At 37.1% G+C, this 17,816-nt stretch overlaps 1 protein-coding gene across 4 annotated transcripts in view; it reads left to right on the forward strand.

The window, feature by feature from the left end:
- asic2 (acid-sensing (proton-gated) ion channel 2) overlaps window positions 1–17,816 on the forward strand; it is a 464,440-nt gene that overhangs the window by 310,360 nt on the left and 136,264 nt on the right. The window contains exon 1 of one of the 4 annotated variants that reach the window (XM_028454787.1): window positions 2,814–4,902. The exons of the other annotated variants lie outside the window; for them this stretch is intronic. Coding sequence (XP_028310588.1) covers window positions 4,210–4,902 — 693 coding nt within the window. The 5' untranslated portion in view covers window positions 2,814–4,209. Of the gene's footprint in view, window positions 1–2,813; window positions 4,903–17,816 lie in introns of those variants that run through there. 4 annotated transcript variants of the gene reach the window in all.

The following is a 17,816-nucleotide window of genomic DNA, read 5'->3' on the forward strand; positions in this document are numbered from 1 at the left end:
ACATCATAGCCGACCAATCAGATTAAACGTAATCCACAACGTCAAAACAGCATTGGATGCTAGTTATTTTCTCAGTTTCAGAGTTCATAAATGTAGCTATACTTAGAGCCTGAGGATTTTCTATTTTTAATTGAATAAATTGGTATTTTATTATTCTTTTTAAAAAAAAGAATTGTACATTTTGACAAACCTTCAGATACCTTTGTGGAAAATAAATGAAGTTCCAGTTGTGCAAGATTTGGTGTCTTCCTTTTTGCAGCAGAACGGTAGCAAGATTTATTACCAAAAATAAACTAGTAACTTTTACTTTGAGTACTATTTTATTGAGCTACTTTTTACTTGTACTTTACTATTTTACGTATGACTTACTTCTACTTGTACTTGAGTACAATTTCAATCAAGTAACAGTACTTCTAAATAGGTAGGATATATCAGTACTCTTTCTGCCAAACCGCCAATGAACTGCCTCCCTTCCCTGCTAAGCAGGAGGGAGGAGCCAGGTGGAAGCTCCTCCCACTTGTGAGTGTGCACACCTGATTCTTTCAATGACACTAACCAGTCACTGTGGGTGAACTGGGGGGAAATGGCACTGCTTGTTTAGCTATGTAGGGAAGAGTCCTTTACCCTCAAATGGAACTGAATCTTGACTTGCAAAGACTCTACATGTTTGGACGGACAGCTGGTAAAAGCACCTGGAAATAACCACGGGTTATATATAAACTTCTGTTGCTTGGACAGTTAATTAAAAAGTTAATCAGGAAACTTGGACTTAAGCTCTGTTTAGCAGGGGAACTTAAGTTGAATGCATTTCTTGTAAAGTTCGGCTGTTTAATAGGCAATCCAAGGAATGTTTGAGTTTGATGTACTTTAATTTAAAGATGTGAAAAACAATTAAGTTAAGATAAAATGGTTAAAAGTAGTTGTTTAAATAAGTAGTTTCAAAATGATCTACATTGCTGTGGTTTAAAACTGTTTAAAAATACTTGGGTTAAAGTATTTTAAGTTAACTTATATTTGACAATCTGATTTTCTTAAAAACGTGTGGCCCACACACACGCACTGGGATTGGTCAGATACAAATGTTTCATAAATCACACATTGATCCTGTTGTATGACCAAATGTGCACTCACGTTTGCACCTGTTTTCATGCAAGGTTGATAAATGAGGGCCAAGGTGTTTATTGCATTGGTTGGTTTGTAAGTGCAACACCTACGGTTAGATATTTGATTGACTATTCAAGAGGATTTTAGCTCATAAATAAATCTCATGTCTATAAAGAATCTCAGTTATACTTTAGTGCTTTCCTCTTAAGTACAATGTCAAACTAAGTTTAAAAAAAAAAGAAGCAGTCAAAATCTTAAAGACTGCTTCTTAGAAAGCTTTATAGTCATTCACAATGATCAATTATATGTTTTATGTCTTTCTAAAGTCCAGAGCAGTAGGACTTAATGCGTTTTTGAGATCAGGGTCAGTTGCAAATTTCAGAGAATCAATTTTTAAGGACGTAATTGGGCATTTTTATTTATGGACGATCATATTTTTTTTTTTTTTTAATATCAAAAATTACTTACTGTGCCCCGAGTAAACTGGTATAGGCTACAGCTGCTGGCAATTTCTATTTAGGTACTGCAGTTAATGTAATTTGAAAGGCAGACAGAAGTTTTTTTAGTAATAAATCTTGCCAAAGTTCCCGTACATACAGTAAACATCTCATGTATAAACTTAAAAAGGAAGAGACCAAATCTTGCACAATTAGAACTTAATTTTTTCACAAAGGTATCTGTATAAATTAAAAAGGTTTATCAAAATGCACAATTATTTTCAGATAAAATAACACCAATTAATTTAATTCAAAATAAAAAAGGCTTTAAGTATTGCTAAATACTGAGAAATAACTGGAATTCAGTGCTGTTTTGGCGCCATGCATTACGTTTAATGTGGTTGGTTGGCTATGATGTGATGCATTTAATTGTTGTCTGGTTGTTTAATTTGTTGTAGTTTCATAATGTCCGTTGATCATTTTAAAACATACTTTCGTACAAGTAGGGCGACCGTGGCTTAGTGGGTTGTCCAATAACCGAAGGGTTGGGGGTTTGAATCCTGCCTTATTCGAGTCATTGTCGTTGTGTCCTTGTGCAAAGCACTTTATCCTTTAGTTTTTATGAATGTTGGTGGTGGTCCGAGGGAGTTGGTAGGTGCAAAATGGCAGCCACGCTTCTGACATATGCCCCAGGGCAGCTGTGGCTACATTGCACCTTATCACCACCGGTGTGACTGGTGTGAATGAATGGTTTCTGTAGGTGCTATGAGTCTCCTTGAAAAAGTGCTGTATAAATCCAAGCCATTATTATCAAAATTATTGATTTAGAAATATACTCAAAAAAGTACAAGTACCCATAAAAGAAACTCAATTACAGTAACGTGAGTACTTGTAATCACTTACTTTCACCTCTGAAAGTAGAATATCAATGCTGTCGGTCAACTTCAGAATAACACATGGGGTACGGTTTCAAAAGAGCTTTGAAGTGATAAAATAACAACAAGCTTCATAGACATCTTGTCTAATGTCTGTAGATGCATGTCGTTTAAATATGTCATATACCTATCCCATATTAAAAAAAAGACCAACTCTGATTAGCTATCTTATTTTTACATAGATATTTTGTCAATATAGTTTCTCTCTCATAAGTTAAAATCCCATGAAATATAAATCAAAGTGCACGCATGGCAGCCTCTCCACACTATGTGACTTGGTAGCAGCAGCAGACAAACGGAGGGAGGGGGGGCGAAGAACAGCGCAAGTTAGCAGAGAGGGAGAGACGGGCGCTCTCGTCAGCAAGGGGCTCGCCGGTTGCGAGCACAGAATCTGTGGCGCAGGAGGAGAAAAAGAGCTGCAAACAGTGGAACACACCGCCTGAAGAGAAGAGGACAACAAGGGAGGAGGAGCAAGAGAAGAGAAGGGGGGGAAACGGCAAGATCAAAGAAGAGAGAGCGAAGTCATTCAGAACGGAGAGGGCGAGCGCGCTGGATGAAGCTAACAAGGACAGAGAGAGAGGCTTCAGCTGACCAACGAGGAGAAGGAGTGTGTACAAAAAGTGGGAAAAAAGACGAAGAAGAGGACCAGGAGTCAGCCAGCAGTTTGATTTATCTGCACTTTGACAGACACACAAGCCAAAAGAAGGAGGGGCATGCGGTCAACTTGATGGATTTGATTAGGAGGGAGTATTTTTAGAAGGTGGAACGGAGACATGAGAGGAATATAGAGATCTAAGAGATCCAAAAGAAAATAAACTAAAGAGGTAGGGAAAGTGTAAGAGGAGGTGGGTGAAACGGAGGAGTGATTCTGAGATCAGACTGTGACAGAACAGATTATCTGTGGTCTGGTTTTCTGCAGGAGACCGCTGCTTGTGGATGTGCATGTATTTGCTTTAATGCCCCTCTCTCCAGCTGAAAGTGTGTGTGCTCGTGCGCTTCTGACTGTGACCACGCGAAGAAGCTTCCTCGTGCTTATCAGCAGGACATGTGGACACTTGTTCATTCCAAATATGGTAATTGAAGGTCGTTGACATCAAAGAGAAGTCAAGGCAACCAAAGGAGAACAACTAAGCATGAAAGACTTTGGTTGAATTTATAACTGCGCTCTGTTTTTTTTACCGTAACAAAGAAGTGAGTTCTGCCTGCGGTTGACACGCGGTTCTTTTAGCCAGTAGAGCTAAAAGACACACCATTATTACTCAAATGAAGAGACACGAGTCTGACAGATTGCGACACTCTCTGCTGTGATTTAATTATTCTAATTACCTTTGCCTCACTCTCTTCTTTTTAGTCCCTCTTGCTTTTTCTGTGCATTAACCCCACCCCACCCACCCCCCGCCTTTGGTCTTGCTGTCTCATTCCCTCTTGTTCACTGTCACACTAACTGCAGTGAATGCTGAAGTGGAAGACACTTTGCAAGCAGCACCATTGACTTTTTAAATCTATCCTGTTGCTTATTTAGCTTACTGCTTATTTTGGAGTCCCTTCAAACCAATAAATCAAAAGAAAAAAAAAAACAAGACCAACAAGTAGGTGTTGCAGAGTTTATCAAAGAGCTAGACATAGACATTTAAAGAGAGAAACTTGAAGTCAAGCCTGGATGGTTTCTAAAGGTTCATGCAGACAGACACATCCTCGAGTGGATTATAGTAGTGGGTTTATCCTGGAGCTACATGTGGACCCCAGCCCCTGAGGCCTGGCTGGGAAATGAAGCCCGTTTTGAGGCTGTAGGAGTGCTTTGGGCAGCTATGGCCCTGGAAGGGCGCTGTCTCAGGAGGGGATCCACGGCCATTATTAGGAAAGGTCGTAAGCGGCATCACACCAAAGCCACTCTGGCCCAGATTACCTCCACTCTGCTGTCAAGGACACGCCTACATGGCTTGCGGCATGTTTGCATTCCCGGTGGTTCCGTGGGCCACAGGGCCTTCTGGCTTCTGGCCCTCTGCACGTCCCTGGGTTTGCTTTTATCCTGGTCATCCAACCGCCTTCTCCATTGGCTTTCCTTTCCTACATACACGCGAGTACACACTGAGTGGGCGAAAGAACTGGCCTTTCCCACAGTCACAATCTGCAACAACAACCCGATTCGCCTTTACAAACTAACCAAAAGCGATCTATACTTTGCGGGTCACTGGCTGGGCCTGCTACTGGCTAACAGGACAATGAGGCCAATGGTTCTGGACTTGCTTCAGGAGGACCGACGCGCCTGGTTCACGAAGCTGTCAGATTTTAGGCTCTTTCTACCGCCTAGAAACTTTGAGGGGACCAACCTTGAGTTCATGGACCGATTGAGCCATCAACTGGATGACATGCTTCTCTCGTGTAAATACAGGGGAGAGCCATGTGGGGCTCACAACTTCTCTTCAGTAAGTCCAACTTCTTTTATACAAACTTTACCAGCACAAAACCAATCAATGCCAACCAACGCTACACATTTCACATTACACAAGGATAACCTGAAGTACTCATGTCATTCACAGAGTTTCACACAGTTTTTTTTTCTCAATGTTGGTGTATGAGGGACTGCATGAAGTGTGCTTTTCCTATTACATTTATTAAATGCAAAACATCTTCACAACATAGTAACTGTATTTTATTGCAATAATGCTTGAATTTAACAGACTCAGAGTTACTGCCTTCCCCATAGAAGCCCTTGCTTCTACACTAATACATTTGTATGCAAACAGATAATTTGCCACTGATAAGAGGGTAACTTACGTTTTTGTCAAGGCCAAGTGTTCTGTTACTATAGTGATTGGCAAAACCTATTTTTGAGTGCTACGGTTGTGGCGTTTTGTTTTCAATTAATAACTTTTCAGGGGTACTGTGTTGATAGTGATTATGTGCTTATGATATTAATCGCCATGATTTTTTCCTTTCAACGCTTTGGAGGTAAATAATCTCTTCATTAGTTTTGTTTCTATTGTGAAATCGGTTTCATCCCTTAACACAGATAACCTGGGATCCACATTGGTGCAGTTACCTCATGTGTTTGACATCAGGTTGCACAAAACCCAACTTTATGGAGATGATAGACTTAAAGGCATTAACAAATTTCATTTTTGAGTAAATAGCGAATTCTGCATTAAATGCTGTTAAGTTTTTATGTAAAATGGTCCCAACCTGAGATAGTTCTGTGCAACAAAAGGGCTTTAAAACCTTATTTGTTGGGGCACACACATGCCAGGAAGTGTGGCCAGTGCTTTTGTAAATACTGGAAGTCAGTGCTTTATCTTTACTGTTTTAATGTTAACAATAGAACTCCACAAGCCCCAGATTGGACGAGCCTTAATACTTAGCACACCCTTAGGTAACCATCTTGTGTGTTTATTGAGAAAGTACTAAAATATTAGCTATAGCTCTAAATGTGTGGCATGGAAGCATCCGGAACTAGTGCTTTGTTTTATGTGTACAGTCCTTATATAGCCTTGCATTTTGAATTATTTTCTTGGCATTGAAATTCTGAAAACATCACTCCTAATCTGATGAAGTACATTTCTATTTGTATTCCCTGTTGTCTTGTTTAACATAGGCTTTGACTCAACAATCAAAATAACAAACACAATTTGAATTACTATCTAACTGGAAGAAGATACAACTCATCCTGTTTTTTTTTTTTTTTGTTTTTTTTTTTTCACCTTTTAACCAGACGCTCATCCATTTTCTACTGTGGTGTTATTGTATCATGGACACAATAGGATTACACTGGGTAATTTACGACTTCTCCTGCGCATCCTTTTCCTTCCACTTAGCTAGAAAGAAGAAAAATGACCTTACTGCCATGTAAATTAATGACTAATTGGAAGATGCAACTAAGCCAGTATGCATTACCACTAAAAACCAACCAGACATATCCCTGCTTTCCCGTTTGTCTGATTATATTGCTCAGTGATGGCACTCTAAGTCGTTCTGCTGGCTCTTTGATGCAGCTGCTTTAGATGCATACCATTATGTGCCAAGGTATTCAGTGGCTGAATTACTTTATGTGGATCCATCTCAGCAATGTGTAAATATGGATCAAAAGGTAAATGGATATGAGTTTGGAAGTAGTAAGACTGTGCAAACCTACAAAAGTAATGCCTCCAATTTTCCCGAAAAGGTCAGTCAATCGAAAAGAGTAGAGGGGCATGAAGGACGAAGGTGGTGCAGTAAAGCCACAGCTACAGTGTACACACCCTTTCTCCGGGTTGAACCTAAAATCATTAATTTGCTTTATTAATCCTGAGTCAGCATCTGTTTCTGGCGCATCTATTCTTAAAGATTTTTTATGATTTTGAACCTGGAGTGTAGAAAACTCTCATTCTCACACTTTGTCCTTGTGCTATGTTCTTGCCGTGTAGATATTTCATACTTCTTCAAAGTGGATTAGGTGTCATTTATAATCAGTGTTGGGCAGTGACTCCTTCCTAGTAATGCTTTACTGAAGCAGCTACTGTATAGGTTTAGCGGTAATTAATACTGGAAAGCACTTCATATTCAATTAACAAAGTCATTTACCATCAGTGTTCTCTGCGTGAATGTAATATTTATGTCGATTGATAAAGACATTTGTTTTTGGCAGGCTGTGGTGTACATCTATGCTCTATTTTTCTATACACTCTAAGCCATGTTGTGGGCAGGTGTGTTTACTTCACCAAACAGTGCATTGTAAAGATATTCTCACTATTTCACTTATCAAGGACAAAGACAATAACTTTGTATTTGAATGTAAGATGGTTTCAAAGCTGTATCTACTGCTCGCAAAGGTATCTCTAATTTTTAGAAAAGAGATCTGATAGACACATCCAAGAGGACTCAAACTACTCCAACACTAGGAGTGTGACGATATCTCGATACGGCGATATATCACGAAATTTCTTTTTCATGCGATCGATTATCGATATGCTCGTGCGAAGTATCGATTTATTTTTTTTTTTAAACCTTTTCTGCTTTTTCACTAAAATGTGTATATTGTTTACTGGAATATTGCACTATACTGGTGTCACTGGTAAGAAAGACTATTTTTTGTTTACAGAAAGCACTATTGGAGATACTTATTCATTTACATTGGTATGTTGACACCTATTTACAGAAATGTTGCACTAAAATAGTGTCACTGTTCATAGGACACTTTTTCAATGTATTGTCTTTCAGAGATATAAAATAAAAATTGTATTTTTTCACTTAATCTGTTTTTTTCTTGTTATGTCATAGATTATCGTTGATTGATTTCTGACATATCGATAATCGCGGTATCGTCGTATCGTGAGATAATTGTTATCGTGAGCTTTGTATCGCGTTTCGTATCGTGAGGTACCCTGAGGTTCCCACCCCTAGTCAACACACTAGCTGCCAGATGTTGTCTAAGGTTGTTAGCGTGTAAACGCTTAACCCTGTACATGTCGATGGAATTCTAGTTTTAAATATGTGCAAATGTGATATACAAAGCAGACAAGTGGGTTCTACCAACCAGCATTAACAAACACATCTACAAATCAATGTGGAAAATGAATCACCATTCATAAGTAAAAGTAAAGTAAAAAGTGTTTTGCATAGTATGCCTAAAAAGAAGCAAAACAGCCATAAATAGTTATCCCCTTGTTCTCTTTATTTCACTTTTAGGTAAATGAAAAAGGTGGGGCATAAATATGATTTAAAAAAAGAAAGAAAAAAAAAAATCTCAATGCATTGCATGTAATGTATCATCAAAAAACAACTTAAATATTGTAAAAAAACAAAGTACTTTTACTTAAACCTGGACAAAGGTATGAAAGTAAAAGCCCGTTTCATTGTTGTTCAAAAGTTCAAAGTTTTTACTTTTGGTGCTCAAACTTGCAATTCTGCCTTTACTCTTCTCTTCCTTTATCTATAAAGAGTTCTCATGCCTTTTACAGGGCATCAGTGACTGTGCTTAACATATTACTTTGCTCTTTAAAGTCAGCAAAGACTCCCCTAGGTCCATTCGTTATCAGTGAATTTAGGGCTCTGACACTCAGACTAAAGGGGATGCAGCAGCCAGATTAAACAGGACACACAAAGCGCACTCACATTGGGACCTCAGTGTGAACAAACACGACATTTCTTGTTCTGTGTACACAACTTTCTACGCTTGGATGCCGCCTTCTCTTTGTGAGTAAGTGGGGAAGTGGGAATTCACATTTAATATGGGATTGGTTGTTCAAGCTTTAAGAATAAATAGGCTGGAGTAAAGTGCAAAGGGTTCTCGTGGAGAGGTAAAACCGAATGGCCACGTTTACATGAGAGCTTTAATTCCTTTTTAAAGCGAAATAAAAGTTAACTCCTTTTTAACCTGACCTTGTAAATACTTAATTCCTAATGCTAATTTAATTCCGAATTAAATTATATTATATTATTACATTTTTAATTCTGAATTTAATAATTTTTCTTTCTTGTAAACAGTTAACAACACTTAATTCAGCTTTAACTTAATTCCGGTCGTTTTGCGCATGCGCGACTTGCGGATGACGCGCTGGGTGATGACATCATCCAACATGGCAGCCCGGAAAAGAGCCAACACTATTTAATAAGAGCCTTAAAAGACATGGATGTAATGAAAAAAAAGGATGGACGGAGGCATTAACATGCAGACATTAACACGGACACACACGGAGAACAGCAAACGGAACGGCTTCATCGGGCAGGTGATAGACCCCGAGACAAAGTAAATGTGTCCCCATACTGCTGCACAGGCTGTAATATCACCAGTTTATCATTGTAACGGTTGTTAGAGCTACTATCTTTACCAGGGAGCAACTATTTATTCCTGGTTATTGTTTTCTGGAGGTTTCCTGGGCTTTATTTACTAGTGATCAGTTCCTATCTCTCTTCTGCTCCGTGAACCAAAGTGTGTTTTTGTTGAGCTGTTGCTTTAAAACTATAATCAAAATAAAAGTGAAAACGGTTCATGTGTGGTCTTCTGTGTTACAGCCAACAATAAAATGTGTGTTTCTTCCAATCAGAGCCTTCCCAACCCCCAGACGTAGAGCGGAATTAACTAAAGCTGAATTAACCGTTTTTCCATCTAAACCTCAATTCGAGAATGACTATTTCCATGTAAACACCAACCGGAACACTTTAATTCCAAATGATTTAATTCGGAATAACTATTTCCGAATTTAAAAAAAAAAAAAAAAACATGTAACCGTGGCCAATGTAAAAGGTAGCTTAAAGAAAAAGCTTCTGACATGGAAATACAAATGGGACCAATGACTCCAGCTACTGCATGCTCCCATGTGCTGAATATGTTATCACCAAAAGCCAATAGAATGCTATAGCTGATCAATACAAAGGCTTTATTAGCTTCATGCTAAGGTGATCTACTCTGCTCTTTAATGCTGAAGCATTCTCATCAGAAAAGAGCATCATTTCCAGATAACAAAATTCAAGAAATGGACTGAAAGTCAACCTCATCAGTTCTGCGCTTCGTTCAAAGTGAGATCTTATCAAACCATGGCAAATTGATTACCTTTCTGCATGGAACAGATAGTTATCTACAGTTCTCCACAATATTCTACAGGGCTCTGTTGAAGACAAGATTACTGCACCAACACTGACAAATTAAACTGGGCTTAGAGAGTCAGAGTGGAGACTAAAGCTGGGTACACATACGTTTTTCACAAAGTCTGACATTTTTCTAAAATCTAAAGAAATAAAGTTTATGGATTCGATTACGTAAAAAAAAAAAAAAAATGTATTACGATTATTTTTTGAAGTAGACAAAGGGATATGATTTGTGGGGGACCTGAAACTGACAATTAAAACATATTTTTTCCTCACACAAATCACATAATTACGTTTGTTTTAGTGGTAAACCTGCTTTTATTAATAAACTGTTGATGTCAACATCAGCTCAGCCCACGGGGAAACAAACGCACGTCAAACACTGGTGCGCAGTGTGCCCGCTGCGCCAGAGACACTGGATCTATTCACATAATCCACGTATCAAATAAAAGGTTAATCCATGTTCTTGTGCAGAAAATGAATGATTGATTTAACAGTGGATGCTTGTTTCAAACCTGTCTTAATTTGTTCCCTCTCTGATCTCTGATCTGCTCTGAGGACAAAGCACTGTCAGCTGAAGCGCAGCACTCACTCACACAGAGCTGTTACTGGACATAGGATCGTGTTTAGGCATTAAATACATTATATTGATATTTAATGCTTGTCACCTATATAAGTGCTTTTTTTTTTTTTTTTTTTTTTTTAATGGTATTGAAACTGATACCATTGCCAGTCGACCAATGAAAACAACCAAAGTTGGCAGCCCTAGTAAATATAGGTAGGCCTATGGATGCTTGTTTTTTTTTTTTTTAAATATCTTTGTGTATTTTTTTTGTATATTTATATATATATATATATATATATATTTTTTTTTTCTCTTGTATATTTATATATATATATGTGTGTGTGCATTTGCTCAAATGTCAGTTATTTTGTTCTTTGTGAAATAGCTTAGAAGTAGGAGCAGGACTAGATAAGCATTAAGCTTCTTTCTGCCCCTTTTCAAACACTGCTGGGGCTCTTGAAGTGAGCAATGATTGCCTTATATTGTTTTAAGTTCGAGATGAAGAAATACATTAAATCAAATCACAAAGATAATCAAACTGTTTTTGTCCCGTTCTCAGTCCTTCTTAACCACGGGATGGCAAATGCCAGATTATTTTATGTTTTCTAAGAACGGAATAGCTAATCATGAAGGATCTGACTGAGAAATACGTAAACTTACGTTATTGGCAACTCGGAATTTTCAAGTTGAAAATGTTGAGTTTAACCAGGTTCAGCCGCAGTACGTGGAAATATCTCAAACCTGGCTGATCTCTGTAATATTAGATTTTTTTCTCTCCCGACTTTTCCAAATCACTTTTTCCATGTAAGCGGTTGGAATTTCCAATTTCCACGCAGCATTAAATCACGTTGTTAGATCTTGTTGGATCACGTGACATTTCTGGCTTGTTTGAAGATCAGTGGTTGTGCAGAATGGTTCTGTGTTAACGCAGACATTTCGATCAAAATTGTTGTCTGATTTTTTTTTTTTTTTCTTCATGTGTTAAATAAAAAATAAAAAGCATAGTCATTCTAATGTAATGTTAACATCTCGTACCTGCAGGTATAATACAATTCTGTACTATGATAGAAATAACCTTTGTTACTCTCATTTTGAAGAAAAATGCAAAAGTGAAAATTGCAAATGAATAAGCTACCGTGGATATTTTGTGATGTTTTTTTTCACACACATAAAAGGTTTGATAATGAATCGAAAACCCTCCTTGGGCTGCCATCCCTCCTCCTTGATATGGCATTTCCATGTGTTTTGGTGTGTGCTCAGAGTGTGAATGAGTCAGCATACAGCTCTCACAGTGTGGCTCACTCCCAATTATTATAATGAAAAAAAGCCCAGAGAAACCCTCAGTAAGGAAGGAACTGCAAGGAATAATGAGCAACAGCCTTAGAGAGGGATCAGATCAGAGAATTTAGGATGTCTAAAACTGTTCAATCAGGGCTTCCCAATACTTTGATCACAATCGATTGACCGGAGGTGGTTATGCTAAATGCTTTTCAGACACCTTCAGGAATGGACTGGCCATCTGGCTTACCAGTGGTACGTTTTTTTTGTGTTTTTTTTTAAGCGAGTGGAGGCAGAAATGGTAACAGCTGGCCAAAAATGGGCCAGAAAATGACTAAGATGGGTAAAAAAAAAAAAAAAGGCAAATAAAGAGGAACCAGGTGGTATTTAATGGCAAACGGGAGCTTAAATGGGCAAAATGTGGCAAACAATAGTAAAAAAAGGGCAAAAATGTGGAACAAAAAAGAGGCACAATGTAGGGGAAAAAGGAAATGAGTGGTATTTATTAGGCAAAAGTGATCTTATTTGGATTATAAAGTGGCCAGTGAAATTCAATAAGTGTCAAAATGAACTGACAAAAAATAGCAAAAAGAGGTGTTTATTGGCAAAAGGTAGCTAAAGTCCCAAAGCGAGACAATATGATACATAATTGGATGCCAGGAGGAAAGAAAGGCTATTCTGATCCTGATCCACAGAGATATTTGAGGAACACACAGACAGACAGAGATTCCTTGCTTTTATAGAGATGTCAAAAAAATAATGTTTTCACCTTATTTTAAGTTTCTTTGTGGGTATGGTGAAGACCATTATGCGAGTGTTATAAATTGTTCTGATAATATTAATATAAAAATGATGTGAAAATCAATTACTTGGTATGAAAAAAAAAATGCCGTATAAGAGGGAGCCAAAAGAAAATCTTGCTTAGGGCGCCAAAGAGGCTAGGGCTGGCACTGCCCTGACCTTTACACCAGACTCTCTTTAAAGCTCCATCTTAAGCTATTGATCAAGAGAGAATCAACCCGTGTCCAAGTGGAAGATTCTCTTCCATTCAAAGTAGTTGGATGTCCACATGTCCATCACCTCACCCTGAAACCAATTCCTTTATCAGTCCACATTGCTCTGCTGCTTTATGTTATCAGACTTTCAGATTCCATGTTGTAATCCATGGTGTCTTGTCTTCGATATGCCGTGTCCTTTTGATTCAACCAATCTCTAATCCCTGTTTGACAGCTAAAGCAAAACCTAAAGGAAGAGTCACTTTAATCTCCCGGTGTAATGCAAGCTTTGAATGCAGTCAGATAGATTATTCCTCATTAGCATTCATAAGGTCATGTTGATATACAAACTAGCTGACGTGTTAAAGGTTAGTGCTTGGAATAGAAGGCTATTAGATGTTGTTCTCATTAATTCCATCATCTAAAGACGTTTCTAATTTACCCTGCACTTTAAAGAGGCTATGCATGCATTCTAAAGAATGAGCGTCACCAGCACTATCAACGTTTATATCCATGGATGAACATAACTTTTTTTTTTTTTTCAAAATCACAAGTACTTTATTTATCCAAGGGGGAAATTACTTATGTTACAGGTGCTCAAGAAATATTACAAATGAAAATAATAAACACAAGAAAACGTACATAAGTAAAGAACTGTAAAATAAATAACGATTAAATGCAAGTGCACACTTTTACGGCAGAAAAAATAAGATACAAATAAAAATAATTGTACAAATATAATACAGATATATACAAAATACAGGAGAGCTGCTCACAGGAGGAACAGAACGAAGGGACACAATCTCTTTTTTTTTTAAAACCCTCATAGAAAATTAAGCTTTTGAAATTATTGAAAACTAAATGAAACAATAGCTTTTAAACACTTAAGACAGCTACTGTTTAAACGCTTTAGTTATCCTACAGAAAATCACTGGCCTTCTGATTGACTTCCTCTATTTCAAAAACATCAGAAGCATCTCTTTTGAATTTTTTAGCTTACATTAACCATTACTAAAGTATCCTAAAAAAAATACTATTAAAATGTAAGTATTAGACTAATTTAAAATGTAATTAGAATTCATAAATGTGTTGAAACTTTGCTCCGTTTTCCTTTTACTCATTTCCCTCATCTCCACCGTCCCTCCTTCCTTTGTTCTGCACAAGAATTAAAAAACAAATCAGCTGCCGGTCAGGGACAGACGACTGTTTTTCACTTTTATCTAACACAAAATATTAAGTGTGCAAATTTCCATTTCAATATTTTATTTATTGCGCACTAGCTATTTTGGTTGTGCATGCACACCTTTGCACCATTTATGTGCACTCTGTGCATAAAGAAGAAGAAAATATGAGCTGAGTTATGAGTGTTTGTGCATAAGAGAAGTGAAGGCACTGATTGCAGGGTTTGTGTGCCTTGCTTGACCTCACAAGTCGGCTTTCACTGCTCTCTTTTATTCTCCTCACAAACACATTATGCACAGTAGATATGCATTCGTTGTGCCTACATTTGAAATCTATATTTACCCTGTGAAGCTCAATGTTATGAACACCCACCTGCAGTGTAGTCGAGTGGGATTGTTTCTAATAACTAATGACAAGAAAAGCACAGAAACAAACCTCCAAAAACTGTTTAAACCAATCAAAGACAAACCCATTAAAAGAAATACCCTATAGTTCTTTCTACAGTTTTTACTTTTAACGATATTTGTTAATTATATAGTGTAATTCCTATTGATCACCTTTATTTATTCCATATTTTCTATTCAATACCAGGACAACGTGTCTCAGAATGTTTGTTCACTACATAAAAAAATACAGATTGTGGAATATTATTTTTTTTTTTTTTAAATCAAAGTATTCACTTCAGACGGTTGACTATTGAGTTTCAAGCAATTAATGTATGCATATCCCAGCTAATACTAAGCACAATGTGGATTACATCCTTCATTGCAGATATAGGAAACTGGCGGCCCGGGGGCCACATGTGGCCCTCAGTGTAATTTTGAGAGGCCTCCAAAACAAATCCCCAAAAATTGTCTTTCAAGAAGTTTGAAGGAATATAATGCCCTGCACAATACACAAAATGACTCCCAAAACACACAAATCGAGAGCAAATTGCACAAATTACACCAAAAAAATACACAAAATGACTCATAAAACACAGAATGACAACAAAGAACAACACAACAACCACTTAAACAAAATGACTATGAAAACACTGAAGCTGAGGCGACTCTCAGAGGATACGAAGGTTCTCAGAGAGAAGAAGAACTTCACGTTTGGAGAGTTGGAGGAACGTAAACAACGACTGGAAAAGAAAGCTCGTGGAAACACGGGGGAAAAAGACTGTGATGAGGAGTAACAACAGGAACAATGACTGCAGACAAGAACACATCACAAAAAAAAAAAAAAAAAAAAAAAAAAAAAAAAAAGGGAAGAAACGAGGTTGGATGTAAAATTATCTGTGTTCAAATTAGGGGACGGATCTAGATAAGCATAATGCTTTTTTCCGTCGCCCTTTCCGGCATGGAAAGAAAAAAAAAAAAAAAAAAACAAAACACTGTGATTTTGCTCTGAATGTCAAATGAATTTCTGTGAATGCAACCATGTCGGAAATGAACTGAATAAATAAATAAAATAAAATAAATAAAGCTCCAAAGACACTGAAACTATGAACAAAATTACACAAAATGACAGGAAAATACAGTATAAAACAACAAAAATACAGAAAGTGACCCCAAAAATGCACAAATCGTCAACATAAATGCAGAAAAATACAAAAGATTACAAGGAAACAAAAAACAACAGACACACATAACACACAAAATGACTAAAAACTGACAAAATAACTACCACAGACAAAGACGAAAAGACAAAACCTTTTTCCCCCTGTATTAATGCTCAGATGCTAATGTTGACATAAATGTTGGTCATGTGACCCTCGGATCAGTTAAAATCACATTTTAGTGGCCCCCGATGTCATAAAGTTGCTCATTCCCTGCTTCATTGGAGATATATATATATTTATATATACGTCCATGCAAGCACAGGCACACAATACAAATGTCAAACTCGCATCATAATAGAACGATGCAAAACCGGGGACATAAACATGAGTTCTGGACACAAGGTACACGCCCACCTAGCCATGAGCAAAGCTGACAAAAGCCCCTAAGACAGAACAAATGGGAGTGTTGCATCACTCGCGACGAATCAAAGAACCAAAAGCAATGAATGTAAAAAAACAAACAGAGCGGAACTAAAGAAGCGAACAAAAGAGATCCATAATACCACAGAGTAAAAAACATTACATCCATTAGCACAAACCTGATATTCAGATGTGGCTTGTACTTATTCTTTATTGTGTTTTTGGGCAAACTGCTTTCTACTGTGCCGATGCTGTGCACATCTTTTAAAAACCCACATATTATGAAATTGGGGCAAGAAAAATTGATGCTATTGAGTTACAAAGGTGACAGAATATGACAGAAAATAGGAAAACGGTGCCGTTTCAAGCGATTGCACACATCTGAAATGCTGACAGATCCTGACCTATTTTCAGAGATCGTCTTTTGATCCACCAGAAAGGGAACAGCAGATATTGACATGTACATGTGAACTATTGCTTTATAAATGGGGTTGTATGGCATCATTGGAGCATATACTCTTGTTGAATAATCAATTTCACATTGTCCATGTATCAAGCACCTTAACATTGTGATCAGATTCCCTAATTCAGAGATGCATGTCACTTTTATCACAGTGGGGGCCACAAAAATGTGATTGTCTGATCCGAGATCCACATTATTAACATTAATCTTAGCATTTAGAAAAAATGTTTTTATCATTTTGTATATTATTTCTCATTTTATGTGCAGTTATTCAGTCATTTTGTATTTGTTTGTTGATGTTTTGTTTGTGTATTTTTCTACAGTTTGCATCATTTTTTGTATTCCTACTCTGCTTTTTTGTGTTTTGGTGTTCCTTTCTCTTATTTGTGTAGATTAATTGTGTCGATTTTAGTTGTCTTTTCTGTAATTTTGTATGTATTTATACAGTCATTTTGTGTGTTTGTGTGACACACAAAATTTGTTTAAAGTCTAAAGAAACTTGGATAATATCTATCCTTTTACTATGCATAACACATACAGTACATAATGGGTGTAATGATATGCTAAAGTTTTAGTTTAGTATGTATGATTGTTTTTATTTCTGGCTTTTGTTGGCTACAGCAAGGAAAAACGCCTTAGGCCTAAAAGTGTTTGGAAAAACAGCTTCGGATACAGAAAGAAAAAGGCACATTTTGAAAAGCAGTGGATGGTGTAGGAGGATGGTCAGGTGTCGTAGGCGATCTTGAAGAGATGGGATATAAGATGAATTTTAAATGAGGTGAGTGCATCAGAGGTGTGAATGTCAAGAGGCAAATGAGTTCCAGAGCGGTGTAACGATTCATCCATTAGATCGATGAATCAATTTATATTCCTACAATCCAACTACGTCAATCTGCGCTCGGCGAATTGGCCTTCCAGATGACACATCGATCTAAAAACGTTTAAATAGGTAATCAATCAATTATATTGATACAAGGCAATGATAGCATGGTCGCGTTAGCTCGTTAGCGTTAGCTCTGCAGAGAGCCTCAGGCTCACCATCATTTTAAAACAAATAGTAGCAGCAGGTTCACCCACTTGTCATTTAACCTGAACAGATCTTAGTTTTAATTTTTTATATTAGTTTTGTATTATTTCATGTTGAAAAAACAAGCAGAAGAGTCAGGTAAACCTAATGTATATTTATTGAAAACACATTGAGAGCAGAAAAGGTTAACTCTCTTAATTTAAACTGGAGTGTTCGTTGGACTTTTTTTCAAATAAAATGTGAATAGATTTGCCATAAAATATTGTTTACTTGTTTTTTTTTTTTATGTCCATAATTAATTTAT

Source organism: Gouania willdenowi, chromosome 8 (assembly GCF_900634775.1).
Source record: "Gouania willdenowi chromosome 8, fGouWil2.1, whole genome shotgun sequence".
Taxonomy (NCBI): domain Eukaryota; kingdom Metazoa; phylum Chordata; class Actinopteri; order Blenniiformes; family Gobiesocidae; genus Gouania; species Gouania willdenowi.